The 16,469-nt window shown below is 34.4% G+C and overlaps 1 protein-coding gene across 9 annotated transcripts in view; it reads right to left on the reverse strand.

Moving 5' to 3' along the window:
• The window catches only part of KCNMA1 (potassium calcium-activated channel subfamily M alpha 1), a 532,021-nt gene that overhangs the window by 125,090 nt on the left and 390,462 nt on the right, over nucleotides 1–16,469 (reverse strand). For all 9 annotated transcript variants that reach the window (XM_075505159.1, XM_075505158.1, XM_075505166.1 and 6 more), the window contains 2 exons: nucleotides 11,244–11,353; nucleotides 1,926–1,994 (listed from right to left, as the gene is read on the reverse strand). In XM_075505159.1, coding sequence (XP_075361274.1) covers nucleotides 1,926–1,994; nucleotides 11,244–11,353 — 179 coding nt within the window. The remainder of the gene's footprint in view (nucleotides 1–1,925; nucleotides 1,995–11,243; nucleotides 11,354–16,469) is intronic.

Raw genomic sequence — 16,469 nt, forward strand, 5'->3', positions numbered from 1 at the left:
GTTAATACAGTCAGCAGATATTACTGTGGATCAGGGTTACAAGAAAATGTGAATACCTAGCTTATATGCTCTCCTCGTTACATACATATTCACAAAACCCAGCTGTTTAACATCCTTTTGTTAGTATTGTTTCCTGCAATTTTTAGGCTCTTTTTTTCTACCAAATTAATTAATTGTGAACTGTTACCTGCGTGGCTTTAAGAAGGAATGTATGATTGTATCACATTGTGTTACTTTTTGTGGGATCCTTGTGATTAAGAACTCAATCCAACTCCCACAGAAGTTAGTGGAAAGAATGATATGGAAGCCATGAATAATCTGTTATTACTGAAAAAGACTGTAATAATAGCACTTATGTAAGTAAATGACAGCTGGAGTAATGACAACCTGAAGTTGGGCAATAATTCTTACGAGAACCAACAGAAACCAAGTATTTTCTAATATTGGAAACACAAAATCTGGTAAATAGTTCCACTGCTGTTACTATCGTATTTTTCATTTTTCTAGGAAGAGATTAAACTGTTCAGAGAGAAAAGAATAATAAATCATTTGCTTTACATTAGCTAATGTGGAATAAGATCATTCAATGGAAAAGTATTTTAAGAGCCCATGGGAGCTGGAAACATGAAAAATCTGATATCTCAAAGAAAAAAATAGGATTTCTTAAAAGGATTTCTTTTCCATAGGTGGCAAAAATAATATACAATAGCACATACACCACTTCACATATCACTTTATAACATAGGAAAGAATCAAGCAAAACCAACTATAGGGCATGGAAATACTCTTATAATACAGTTGTAATGTTTCATTTTCCATGACAAATGCCCCACATAGGTTTTACAGATATTTTTAATAAAGAATGACAACATATAATAATAAACACTAAAATAAACTTTCAAAACCTCAGAAATTGTGGCATGAGCTCAAATGACAGAATTGGTTCTCCTGCAAGGAGAAACAATTGCCCTCAAAAGTTTTAGGTAATTAGTGGCCAAAAATAAGATGAACTAATACATATCGTTCCAGATTTACTACAGTAGTACAGAATATAATTTTTGACAGAGGAAAATAAAATTCAGCTCAGAGTCAGTATTGTCATATTTTTATTATATGCCCTTCCACACGTTGCAGAGCACATTTATAACATTTTTGTTATAGAAAAAAGAATGCTGTGTAAAGCACTGATGGACAAGTTGATAGAAGATTGACTCCAATGTTCACTCAGATTTTTATGAATCTTTGTACAAAACACCTGCAAGAAACACTTCTTTTTCCTGTCTGTGAATCTGTACTAATAATAATGAATTATTTCCTTTTTGGTTGAAGAAAGGAGTCAGCCAGTTGGTAATTTCAAGGCTAAATTAATCTTTTCCAGTTTCATGATGTTATTCATATATGCAAGTTTTGTCAGAACAGATATCATATAAATACTATGTTTATCATATATTTCTGTTTATGCTGTATCCTATCTAAATTGGTTCTTCCAAACTCATTTAAATGAAATTATTATTTTGAGAATACATGTAGCCATAATAAACTTTGATATCACATCTGTTTTCCACTTTTCCATTTTCAGTAAAATAAGTTGGACCTCCAATTAAAACTGATAGACTATGAACAAAAACATTGTAAGTTTTTGTTTAAGTAAAAATGAATTGCACTTCTGGAGATGGCACATATGTATCACTGTCCTCCCACCTTCTACTAAATGTTCTGACTTAAATTAATTTTAGGGAAGAAGAATAGGGCAGAAATAAAAGCCTTTCAGTGCTATGTGAACTGGTGTAATGTGATGGCATGCTAATTATACTCCAAAATGTTTAAAAAAATATAAGAACAGCTATGTTCATTCTGAAAAAAAAGCAAGCAAAATTCTTGACAGTGCATTCCAGAACTTCAAAATTTGTAGGCATTGGACATACCTGCTTTCTCGTTTTTCCGACTTGTATTCTATGGCTATCATTAAGAGCTTTAGTTTCGCAAACACCAGTCTGCAGGAAGAGAAGAGGCCAAGAGTCAGTCCTTTTTCACAACCAACATCACATGTAGAGATGGCTGCAGGGTATGTATTTTCTTTGAGAACTTACACTAGGAAGTTTTCCCATTTTTTCAGTTATGTATACACAGAACATATATTAAGGTCTTTCTATTTTGAACATAATGAACACATATTTTCCTAAAAATATAAACTGAGAAGTTGAGAACAGTAGCATAAGCACCAACACTATGTTACTAAGTCTACTTAAGCAATAATAACAAAGGTCATGATACGCAACATGAAATTGCATTTGGCTATAGCTGTGGATGTCTTGCGGAAATTTTTCAAGTCTTCGCTTATATGTTGGTTGTAGCGTGCATCCCTTAGAAAATATGTATGTACTGAGCTAAGATGAGAGTACACTATTAATAAGTCAACATTTGCCAACTACTGTCACAGAGGAACAGCATGACCGGAAGTAATTTCTGACCAATATATGGGAAGCACATTCTGATACTGTAATACACATTTTTTTCAGTTGTAATAATCTGTACAAGCAGCTATTTATTAAAACAACTCAGGGGTGATATTCATAGACTTGCAGAACTGAGTTAGCACAACACCATTTGCTTCAAGCTAATAGGCTCTCTGAGAATAAAAAAAGAAACCAACCATTTTTTTTTTAAATAACTAGAAACCATTTTCCAATTTTGTCATTGAAGTGTATGCAAATTCAATGCTACTTGCTTCCTGTGCTATGAATTTGTCACAAATTATTCTAAGGCTCACCTTTCAATTCTGTATCATATGCTAACTTTTCCAGTGCTCAGTGCTTCTCTACAAACTTCCTTACTTCAGTGTTATTAATATTTTTGCATATATTTTGAGAATATTTATTTTCTTTAAGCAAAAATCTAAGCAATATTCTGCATACTTTGCATTAGTCACATACTTAGCAGAAAACAAGGAATTGGCTGCTGGACTGATAATATTCCATTTCTATAATAAGTTTCAGAAATCACTATGAACAGTTAATTTCTGCTATTTCTTCAGGACAAGAGAATAATTACAGATAAGCATGGATGTAGGGGTTCTGACAATGCTGAGGCAATGTGCTGCATATCACATATGGATATATACAATAGAATTTACTTTGCATTCTTTAAATTTTGCAATGTAATACTTGAGTATATTTTTTCTTCAAAATTTTTCCTTTTAAAGGATTGTAGAAGTACCTCTGTAGTCTCCTTGTTTGGGGAGGCAGGTGATATCTCAGTATTGGGAAGTAATACAGAAAGACAGATGGGGCAAGATTCATTTAACTTGTTTTCAAAATCAATTAAAACTCTTATTCTATCCCCAGAACTCCAGCCAATGTCAGAAATGGGCAGACAAAATCCTGATAGTTACTGAATTCTTGATTAGCCATTATCTCCCTCAATATTAACAGGTTAATGAAGCCTGACTATCAGCTTCAAAAAAAGAAAAATAAAATAAAAAATCAATTTTCAAACATATTAACACTAGAGTACCCCATACGTTGTATTAAGACTATTGCTTATCTGTTTTAAAAAAGATGATATAATAAAATATAACTTCATGAGCCATGAATGTCAAGAGTTCTAAATCTATTTACTTTGACCACCTATATTCCTTTAGGAAACACAACTTCCCTTCCTTGGTTTTCTAGTATTTGATAGCGTACCTATATATGTATCTTCCTAAAAAGAAAGAAAAACAACAAACCCAACATAAAGAGATAAGCACAGTGCTATCCTAATATTTGGCATCAGTTTCTCATTCTTATCTATAGATTTACTAAAAATATTTAAGTGGTAAAATAAATAGGTTTACATGCACTTGACCACGCAATTAAACATTAGGATTAATAAGTCTCACCATTTAACTGTATTGCGCAAATGTAGTTTGATATGATTAAAATAAGAAACAAAGATCTTATACCTGCTTTTTTCCCCCAGATACATAAAGAACCTTGTAATAAGAAGTTAGAACACTTTTAATCTCAAATTATTATGTAGAAGTCCACAAAAATTGTCAATGACAGTACATGAGGCATTAATTTCTATTTTATTTTCAACTGTCAGCATCATCTGCTAACTACTGATGAACACAGATGGCCATGAACAAAGGCTCTTAAGAATTTCAATCTGACTGTTTCTATCTACCCAGAGAGAAATAAATTGGTTTTGACATTAAATCTTCCTTCTTTACTGGTAAGACTATCATTGGCATAAATTAACCATAGATACCTGCTGTATTATTTGCATGTGAAAGTACTGGGATATTTAGAATTTAAAGAAATTATCATTCTCCTTTCTGAGCAGCAAAACATGAAGGTATAACCTTGATTAGTTCTTAATTATTTAATTTTGTACCAAACTTTAAAAAAAGAATTTTAATTAGAAAATCTACTGGAAGGAAGTTTTTTTTTTTTTTTCCAAACAAATTTTTGATTGAAATCTTGTACACCATAAATCATTCAGGTTTTTTCCTCAGGGTCAGTTATAACATTTTTTGCTGAACCACTTTTGACAAAGGAACAGGTACTTTCCTCAGGAGAGAAAAAGTACTTTCAATCTACTTCCATACCTTGGTTCAGCTGCAGTTAGCAAAAGTATTTTGATATAGGATAAATCACGTTGCTATTCACCTAACGAAAAATATATGGAAAAATACCATTCCTGATAAAAAAGTAGTATCTTATAGTAGCATCTTAAGCTGAGCAAATTACTTACAATATCAGAATTCTTACATAAATATACTATTTTTGCTTTCTTTTCAAACTATTTTTTATGCACATTGGCAACTGGTGCTTTCTTTGGTACTTGCTAGTATGCCGTCTTCCTTAGGAGTTGGAAGTATGAGAATATCAGGTACTTTCCTTTTATGGAGCAGCAGTGTTTAAAACCAGTGCAGTCAATGAGGTTTGTATGTTGGAATAAAAGTTATCATAATATATATTTAATAATCCAAATATGCCTTTTAAGGTTTGTTAATGTCAGGCTCAGTTAATTTCCAGTCACATCAAACTGGCAAAAGCACGGGCACCTTCTGCTTTCAACCTACAGCTGCGTTCTTCCAGATGCTGAGCACTCATGTATTGCTCAGGCAAGGAAAAAAAATTAAGCAAATACTCCAATAGTAGAATTTCACAGAACTATTCAAAAATGGAAAAGTACTTACTGATGTAAGTGGTTATCTGATCATGTGTAAAATGATAAGTTTGTTAGCAAGATTTTTGGGAGTCTCGATAAAATATTTGAGATGTATTTTACAGGTGTCTTATGAGATCATTAGATGCACTTCCACTATTGCATTAGAATTGCTGGACCTTTTTAACTATGCTACAGAAGAGCACATGACAACAGAAGTTAAGAGGAGGAATCAGAAATTAGAGATGCTAAGAAGTAGAAAGCCACCTGCTGAAATCTATCACATACATAATACAGAAAGCACTGGTGTTGTTGCAATTAGTTGCAACTCCTGTAGTTTTATATAAATTAGGAAGAATTCATTGGCTACCAGTACTGGAAAATTTGCTCAGAAAGTAAGAGTACTTAACTACTATTACGGTTATTTCCACTTATAATATTTCCACATCATTGATGTGGAGCAGAAGTAACTCCACTGAAATAATGGAATCATTAGCTTAATGAAAAGTGAACAATGCCAGTGAGGAGTTTAGTTTACTAGACAGGCTTTAGTTAAGTGGCCAGTTCCATGTCAGATTAGAATTTTAACCATAATCTCAGCTGTGAAGAGACATAGAGATATTACATAGTCAAGCTATGTTTTCCGGTCTAATCCCATCTGACCAATAAAATGAAACACAATTAAATTTTCTATTTTGCAAGTTATGAATCACTGACTACAAAGCAATACTCACTGCCAGCTTCAGTGCATGAAAAACATTGTTCACACTTACCGCCAAAACACTGAAGAATGCACTTTTTAATTTCTTTAGTCAGAGTCAGGAACCAATAGATGTATCAGAGAGATATTTGAAACTGCTGACAAGTATTACATACAAACAATGCCTAATGCACCTGCACAGCAACACTTTAAATGTACTTTAGTACTTCAAGTAAACATTTCCCTGATGTATCTGAATACAAGTTTTGAACTCTCTCCTTTTGCATTGTTAAATCATGGTATGGGGCTACTTTATCTTTGAAGGCTCATCATGGGAAGTATCTGGAAAAGGTTCTTGTCCTCCCAGTCTTTAAATGATCTGGTTGAAGGTTACTCCAACAGGGTAAGAGATAGGAGGAAGGGAAAAAAAAAAAGAAAAACTATCAGCCCTGTCACGTGCAGAAGCTGAGCATTTGGTACGCACCTTTTAAGCACTTGTTCTATAAACCTAACAAAGTTTTTAGCAATAATTTTGTTGAATATCACTCATGTATGGCTGCGGACAAGGCCTTTTGTCTTTTCCTTAGGAGATCAAGATCTTATGGGGTTATACAAAGACCAAAAGGAAACCCCTTCTATTAAATTCTATGAGACTGAAGTGTAAACAATTAACATAAGTTAAAATAATAAAAAAACCACTCTGAAGTGGGCCAAAGTTTGCATAAATAAATCAAAAAAGTCAAAGTACTCTTTAAATCTAGCACAGTGGAAAAAGACCTCCAAGACTGGAACTCTACTAGGATAATGTGGAATTCATGGTAGCAGGAAAAGTAGACATCCAGAGGGAGTACAGAATACCAAGTATGCATTTTAATAAAAAAGCATATAGAGAATATGGGTGAATCTTGATAAAGATGAGGAAGAAATCTTTTCTACTGGGTTCGTGAGTCATTATATAAACAATATAATAGAGTGTGTAGAGAGTGATTTATGTCACTCATGATAATATGACATACGTCACTCATAATGACATACATTACTCTCTCTATATACACATATATACACACAGAAGCACTTCATACAAATTAATTATTTGTACCAGTTCCAGTCAGTGGCTGCTGATAAAACCAAGAGCAGGTGAGCAAATAAATTTGCTGCTTATGGTAGTGAATACCACTACCATTACTAGGATGGTAGTGAGAACATGAGCTGAATATTTAACAGTTTTTGGCTGCTTACCTGTCAGTCTGTTATGAAAATTCTAAATGTAAGAAATGTCAATACAGAACACTACATTGATTTTTCTCTGTACTTCCCACATCAAATATTATCTTGGTTTACGAGATGGTTCCTGATTTGAGATGCAATGGAAGTGCTGTGAAGTGTTGTGGAATACATCCTACTCCAACACACACTTGGCTAAAGAGTTTCACAAATATTTGTCTTTCATTACTTTTGTGTACTCTTGTCCTGCTAAACTAAACTATCATTCCACTATTCTTTCTGGCTCCCATTAAAGCTGATCATGTTGGAATAAGAAAACTAAGTAAGGATATGAAGGATATAACCTCTACTGAAGGTTTTAAGCACGAAGAAACCAAGTTTGCTTTATAAAAGTGGATATTGTTAGTTTTCTAGGTATGAACAGGAAACACGGCTGCCACATATACAGAGTTTTGAACTAATAAACCAAAATTTGTCCAGTAATTACTAACCCACTATGTATTGCTTGTACCAAGTGCAGTAAAATCCAGATTATCCAAAACCATGGTGTAAGCATTGGTAACATTAACATAGGCCTCCATACTTTAAACGCATTAAAGAGGAAAGAACTGTGGGAAGCTGTAAGGCCTCTGTGTTCATCTATGGATACTTTTCCATTGAAGCAGCCTTTTCATACTTGTGAAAAGGTTGCTGTCCATCGAGATAAAATTAGAGAGCACAGTGGGACCTTACAACATCTGTGTTCATGTGTTGGCCTTTACCATCTCACAGGTGTGCCTGAGGAGACCATTTAGCATGTATTCATTGGCTGGCTGGAGGCAGTGGGGGTACCCAAACTTTTGCTGGGGGGACCCAGAGGCGAGTTTCTGAGAGGGCTTGGAGGAAAGTGTAAAATATAGGAGACGCCTCTGGTAGAATCAGATGGAATCTGATTTTAATCACAGTCAGAAGATGGAAAGCTTCATTTAGAGTCATGTTAGTCTAGAGGCTGTCTTGTGGCTTGGCCACTACCTGAGCTGAGCTGAGGTTTGTTGAGTCTAAAATTTGACACACATCTGCAATGTTGAATAAAATCCTGGGTTCAGGAAAAAGCTCTTAATTTAACAGGTATGGACTGATCCAGCCTCATTGCTTCAGAGAGGCAGAAAACTGTACTGGCCATATTATGTGTGGCTTAAGTCTCAAGAGTTCAAAAGTGCCTAAGATTTACCTCACCCTCTGAAATAAGTCAGAAATCTAGTTGAAGAGAATGATACAAAGATAGAAGCAAGAACTTCACAGTTACAGGTAGCCCCATGCTGTCCTTGCTCTGTGAAAGACTGGCTTAATTTGGAGTCACTCTCAGACTAGGAAGTGCTGCTACTATGAATATATCCAGAAGAGAAATAATCTGTTGTGGAGCTGAGAGGGAATGCAGACAAGTCCTGAGTGTCACCTACTCGCCTAACTTAGTTCCTGTTTGTCAGGACAGTGAAGTTTGTATGACTTCCATGATTAGCTTCCCAAATGGTCTGTTATAAAAACATACAAAAAACTTCATGACTCATGTGGGAATATGTGCCATAGTAATAAATCGTGCAACAATATGCTGCACAAATACAGAGATAACGACATCTCTATAATTTTGCCTTTTATTAAAACATGGCTACGACATTTGACGGAATGACTGACTTCAAAAATAGAACCAACAGCAAATGGGCCTGATCTAACATATATTAAGAGAAGTGGACACCTTTGATGTGCTGTTTCCACTGCTAGGTTCAAGTGTGAATCCAGAGACATGCTAGCCTCACTAGGAAAATTTTTGGGTGGAGAATGGTGGGCCTAGAACCTGGGTGAAGGTTAGCCTTCCATTAGTAAATATTAGAAGGCCCACTAGAAGACTCTGTGCTAGTGGGGAACAGTTTGGTTAGTTTACTCTTCAATCAGCATCATCAACACCTGGTCCAACAATATCCAAGGGCACAGAATGATGGGATTTACACTCAGGTATTGAAAATATACTGGTGGGAATATGTTCACACAGTACACACACATATACTCAGTTATAAATAAAACTTGCAGACTGATAACAACTCCTATTTCCATCTAATTCTACACCCTGGTGTTGACATCAAAAGCTTGAAATTCTTCAACAATATTGAGTGTCCCATCCCCACTGAAAGAGGAGATGTTTCTGCACTCTCTTTATGTTTGTTATGCAAACTGTATGGCAGCCTATTCACCAAAGAATCACATTTCTAGACCAGCAATTAAGACCAATAACCTGAGGAAGCAGCACATCTCATTTAGTTTCAGGGTTTTAAAATGTCATCGACTGCATGAATTTTAAAAGCTAAATTAGAAAAACTGTTCTCAAAGTCTGTATATTTTGTGGGCAGTTGATCACACTAAGCCTGTCCACTGATTTTATTTCCCCTTCGCAAACCAATGGAACAGACTTTTTGCTGTCCTTTGGTTCTTCTGGAAATTGAATAGCCACTTCTTACGATAATGAAAATACCTATGCACCAAACTCATTAATATGTAATACTACATTTTAATTTTCAATGTGCTTTAATTAACCTGAATTTAATAGAGTTATTAAACGGTTGGGAAATTTGAGATAAATCTTTTTCTTTAAGTTAAACTAGGAAACACAGTTAATTAAGCCTCCAGATAATCAAATGCTTGAGGAGAGCTCCAAAGTTTAGACATGTTTCTAAATCTCAATAAATGCCCTTTCTTTATTGATTATGTTACCTCAGGTCTACCAGCACAGTTAAATGAATGTCAGCTTTATGTCAAATACAGACTCAGTCACGTTTCTAAGAAGTCATATAGAAACTCAACTATATTTGACAATGGTTTGGCGTGGAGATTTAGTTTTCACGATTGTAGTTAGTGTGAACAGCACAAATTACCATTCATTCTGAATATAATACAAATTTCTAGAATACGTTATAAGATTTTCTATTTCAAGGTATCCAGGCAAAGTTTTGTGCTTATAGTAATAAATGTTTTCCCTCAATAACCTAGTCACAGTCTGGTTAACACAGGGGAGGGATGGATAGTGAGCCCCTTCATTTTACTAGCAATTTGAAGACTGGGCTCTGTAATAGCTACATCCCAGAAAAAGACAGATTTTTACAAGAATAACATTTGTCTAACAGTTGTTTCTCCCTCATTCTTATGCCATAACCTATGTTTATGCTACAATAAGAATCAGAAAAGGTAGGAGAAGTGAGAGGAATTAAAGCAAAATCATTCTCTTTTACATACATATCTTACTTCTTCCTCTATTTCCTCCTCTAAGAATGGAGTCTGCAGAAGTTTTTCTATGTTATCTAGTTAGTCATCAAACTCTTCAGAGTAGGGTCTGTTTCTTTTTAAGCATTTGAACAGTGCCTAGCAAAAGCTGTACACAGCCTTTGTTGTGACCTTTTGGTATGGCTGTAATGAAGAACAATGCTAACAGAAGAGGAAATATGACTGTGCTACGCTATCCGGACTATATTTGTGACCACAGTATTTGTGGCCACAAGAAACCTTGTGCATACAAATCTCACATTCACAGAATCATTCTAAGACAAATATAAGGATTTTCAGTCTCTAGAAAGAAAGTTGTAGCATGGCTTATGCTACGGTTATATACTGTATGCTTCAAACACTCCTTTCTCATTACAGAATAGACATTTTTTTCTGACACATTTCACTTGTTAAAAGTGGTTTGCAACCATTTCCACAGAGCTCTCCATGCCACACTGCTTATATGACTCCACTACATCTGTTTCAATTAATGAATAGTTTCCTTGGAATGGGACATAAGCCAAGACGGTGACGCTGACAACCACTATTCAAAGAATGGGAATCATTAGAAGAAACAATAGGACAGCACTTACGAGTAAATAACTCAATTTGAATGGATTGCTGATGAATTTGTTCGACACTGACAACATTTATGCTTTCATTTACAACCACTTAATTCCAATCTCTTCTGAAAACAGGCATTACAAATGTTTGGAATACTTCCATGCAGTGATTGCTTTAATGTTTATTTTATTGGATTCCATCTAATGTAGCAACATTAGGACTGTAGCAGAGTGAAAAGGTCTCCTGCAGAAACCTTAGATTTCACTTGAGAAAAGGCATATACTTATATATATTAATATGTATTTCTACTTACTCACAAACTGCAGGGAAGGACAAACCCACAAAGGCACTAGACAGATATTCTGTATACATTTCATTTGCAACTCCTTCCAGGTAGTATTTCTGCCACGTATCCTCCTCAATCTAAAACAAAGAAACACAGATGCAGAGTTCTGAGTAAAACCAAAAGCTTTCTTTAAAATTTACAAACAACTGCTTAAACATGAATCAGATTTTAACAAATAACTCAGTAGACTGTTATGGCAATTAATATTGCATATTTTAATAGGATTTCCTGGAATGCCAAAAAAAAAAAAAAAAAGGAATCCATGTAGTCAGTGAATCAAGTATCCTATGTAAAAATAATACACAATTCTTGGCAAGCACATTCAGCATGAGGTGAAACAAGGCTGTAGAGAGCTTGAGGAAAAAAGCTTCTCAATTTTCTCTTTCTGAAAATTCTCTAGTGAAATGGTTGAATTATATTGTTATTTGCGTCTCTCTAACAATGTTTCAATTATTTTCACCTTGTTTAGAAGTTGATCAGCACTCAAAACTCATTGTTTAAAATTATAAATTTTTTTCTGCTCTGCATCTATAACTAACAAGGAAATATGAGAAACATACATTGAAACAATTTCTTCAATGGTCATCAGTGCTTTCAGACAACAACTGAAGAAAATTTTTACTGCTAAATTCAGAGATCTTTTACTGTTGAAGGTAGGAAGGAAAGTCAGACGTGCTACAGGACTACCATCAAAAACTCAATATATTTTCCTAAGCAGAAGTTTCTAGTGATATTTGAGATGCGCGTGCAATCCCACCTAGCTTCCAGCTGCTGCCCTGGGGTCCATGGATGCCATGTCATATCTATAAAGCTTATGTCTCACACACTCTGTAAGGTCTTTCAATTAGCATCAAACACCTATATGAAGGTAACTGGATTGAGCCGCTTAGTATCCATTGGCAGGAATAGCACTATAATTCAGAAGAGCAAATACAAAGCTAGCTGATATGACTGGAAATATGGCATATGCTGAAGCTGTTCACTGTTGAAATCCCAGTTCTCTATACCGTAATTTGTGCCCTCATCCAAAGTTTGTTCAAGATTGACTGTCATTCCCAATGAGACCTTCCTAGGCAAACTAGGGAAACCAACACAAACACACAGCCTGAAATATCTAAGGCTTCACATCAAACAGTTGCTTCCCTATTTATTACATCACATTAAAATAGAGCTAAAATTTCAACCACGATGGGACATTCCTGCATGTAATCATCTCTTTGGCTTTATTCACAAATTATGCTATATAAATTTGTGAACAGAGAAATTCACATTTGCAAGAATTATACACAGCACCAAAAATGTATGTATCATAATACAGTATATATAAAATTATACAGTATATATAAAATTAGCAAGAAATATGTCAATTACATCAGACTAGCAAAAAGAATGTGATCTATTTCTTTTTTTACTTTTTACATTACCACATTTTCATTAACCAGAGTCTATCTGACTAGATAGTAAACAGGAAACAAGTAAAAAGAGAGAGATTGAGAGATCAGAGATTTTAATTTTCTTAAATAAGGCACATGATTTTACAGATCATGGAAATACTTATCTTGTAATTTAGTTTATGCCTAAAAGCTATATTTTATTCTTTGCGAAAAAATAAAGAAACTCTTAGTTCCACTGTTTAGGTAGCCCCATTATGGTCTTCATCTTACAGAGCAGGAAGTGAGACAGTATTGAGTTTAGATGTGAAGGCCATAATGAGAAAGTATTTTTTTTAAAAAACTATTGGTAGACATTTGCAAAGCTACCTGAAGTACCAAATACCAAATTATTTGAGAAGGACTTGGATAACTATATATCTCTTTAAAAAAATCACAATTTGTCTTTTTCTGATATCCCCAGCTTTTCCCAAGCTCAGTCTACATTGTGTAAAGAGATGAGAATACTAATCCTCCAGGAAACAGAGCTGTAGCCAGGCCCAATGAAGTGGCAAAAAGGATGCTTCAGGAACATCCATCCTCATAAATTACTGCAGGTAAGGCTCAAGTGCTTTAATCTACACTGCTGATCTTGCTTGTCTAAAGTCCCAGAGCCAGTAATGGCAACCAGCTAAGTATGAGCCATTTCTCCATTATATAGAGAACTCTCAGCATTTCAGAAATTCTTATCAAAGAATTCAGTCCAATACCATAACAACTTATTACTGCTTTAAAATTTTGTGCAGCTGCATTACTACTCACTATGTCAAATGCCTTGGATAATAGCCAGTCAATGATTTTAATGGTATGAAATGCCTTATGGCAGCAAAACATAGGCCTGTAATTTCTTTATGGTAAAAGCATTATGGTATGTTAGGAGGACTGTGGGGTTTGTTATGAACATATATTCCAAACAGCAATGTAAGTATACATCTCTGTCAGTATTCAAGAAAAGAAATTAATACATGGGATGTAAATGACTTGGGTAAAGGTGTCCAAATTAATTTTTCAGCTATTCAGCAACAAATCAAATTGTGAAAAGCATCTTTAAGCAATAATTTATCTTTGTTTTGTCAAACTACAGCTGTTTTAAAACAGCATTAAAGCAAGAAGTTCTTGCATAACATACAGGGTTTAAAGGAAATCTCACCATGTACATTCAAAAAAGGATTAAAATTTAAGATGGGAAAAATTAAAGCACATACTCTAATCACCAGACAGTTCAGGCCTGTGACCAACAACCTACTCTATGCATTTATAATGTATCCAGCAACTGGCTTTCTGCCTGTTCAATTTAAAAATGAACTCATGACTACACAGATATAATTGAAGACTTTTTTCTGGATATTATTTCTATTTTTTTCTTTAACTGGTTTGTTTATGTTGTTGTTTCATTAGTTGTACTTATTATTCTACTCTGAATTATGCTTCTAAACAAGGTACAATCAGATGAAAACATTAAGTGTTTAACAAAGCTTTTAAACTAAGTAATTGATATTTTTAAATTTTAAATTAAATCTTTAGGAACTTTTAAAATCTTACATGCTTTAGGAAATAAAATTATATGAGCACAAGCTGTAAAAGTAAACTACATTTTAAAAACAAAAGTTATAATGGTTATGGAGTCCTATTCATTCCCCAAGAGTCTTGTTCCTTCTTATACATTTTTATTAAACACTTAATATTTTCTAAAAGTTTTAAGTTATAGTTCTGTATTCCATATTCTTACTCCAGTTCCAAATCATGAAGCTCACAAACCCCCACAAAATAAGAATTCTATAGAAATGCAGTGATGTTCCTCTTCCTGCTCCTTTTTTTGCTCTTTTGGAGAGCTGCAGTTCGATAAGCCTCTGCCCTTGACTCTGCCTCTTTGTTTCTCTTCTCTACCATATCATTACCTAACATCACCCACAATACCAACAGAACTGTTTCTCTAGGCTAATGTCCTGTATGTCTTGCTTTCTATTTTCCTCTTAACTCCTTTATCCAAATGAAAATGTCAGCCTGCCTAACTGACATATACAAGAGGATGTATAGCCACCAACTGACAGTGCTTTCACTGATAGAGTACTTAATCTCACTTCCCCATCAGCGGTGTTACCACCTCCTCTTTCAAACTCCTCTTTTAGGCTCATAACATGGTTATCTTCTTTGCCCGCTTTGACCCCGTCACTTATTCTATGCTTAAATCATACAGACATCTTGTTTTCCCACTAATCAGGATAATCTGTAAAAAAATGTCTAAATCATGTTAGAAAAAATTTCACCTTTAAAAGCTTTAAGAGACAGCAAGACCAATTCCATGTCAAACTAGTGTTTTATGGATAGACAGTACCAAAAAAGTGAGGGATGCAGTACTGTCATACATACTAAGCTCAGTGAGCAAAACCAGGATTATATTGTTCATTACCAGGAAATAAAGCAACAGCTACATTAAAAGGCTTCAGAAAGGGAATTACAGCTGAGCCTCTATGATTGCAGAAGCACGTCAGGAGTGCAGTGTCCTAGCAGCACACATAAGAGCTACAGCTCTGCTAATTGTCTAACTGGAAAATTTTCATACCATGTGCACACGTGGTTTGTGTTGGAATGCTCTAATCATAATAATGCTGAGCTTTTCAAACTCTTTTACAAATTAAAGGTACCTCTTCCCTGTAACAGCCTGATCCACAGCTTGTTTAAACCACTTGAACCTTCATTACTGATTCTGACACGCTTAGGATCATTGTCTGAACAGCACAAAGCAGAAAGAAACAACAGTGTGTTTTGACATAATGATTTAAGTTAGAAAAAAGAAATCAAAATAAAGTTCAGATTATATCATTATTATATAGTATATTATTAAATAAAATTTATTGTATTGTTATATTACCTTATTAAATACTACTATTACTTTTGTATTATATTATTATATATAATTTTATAACATAATATAACTTTCATTGGAATTTGGTGTGACACAAATGTCTATTGGACAAACAATTTTCCAGCATTAAAAAAAATCTGAATTCCACAGCTATTTTGACAGGACTTGTATAGCATTTTATGTAAGTTTGCATAAGTTTTATCCTACAGGCTGAGTACTAATTTGGGATTCACCAATCTTTTCCCCATGTTAAACTAGTGAAAAGGCACTCTTTCAAAAGAATGTGCTAAAGAACAGAAGGATTGGAAACTTTTTTAAGAAACCAGTGAAATATAAATTGCAATGAATTTATTTCTTTTAAATTTTCTTCTCTTGCTGATAGGCTGCCAGGTAAACAGTTACTTTAGTTCTGGAGAAGTAAACAACTGCAAGAATAAATTGCAATATGGAGATGTTCCAAATCATACACTCCCTGACAAGTGGGCTGCAAACAATCAAGAGAAATTTCTTCCATAGAAATTGTTTCACCATTCAGAGACCATGTGGGATGCTAAAAGGGATTTGCATTGTTGTGTTATTCTCCACCACACACAGAGAAGTCATATCACTTTTTTTATAACCCTTTTATTTATGTGAAGCTTGCAAGTGATGCTGATCAGCAACTCTTTATATACAGAAAACAGATAAAGTGCAGGCTTGGTAAAAAATGAGAGTAATGACAGCAAGGACATATTTGTAACTTATGGTCTATTTTGTGGCTTTTTCTTAGATTGACACCACCTGGGGTTGGAAAAAATATACAAATACATTACGTGTTTCTCCTTTCTACTTTCTTCCCTTGCTTTCTTTTCTTTAGGCAGATGGTTTTGCTTTGGAGAAAGGAACTGCAGATCAGAC

This window comes from Mycteria americana, chromosome 6 (assembly GCF_035582795.1).
Source record: "Mycteria americana isolate JAX WOST 10 ecotype Jacksonville Zoo and Gardens chromosome 6, USCA_MyAme_1.0, whole genome shotgun sequence".
Taxonomy (NCBI): Eukaryota; Metazoa; Chordata; class Aves; order Ciconiiformes; family Ciconiidae; genus Mycteria; species Mycteria americana.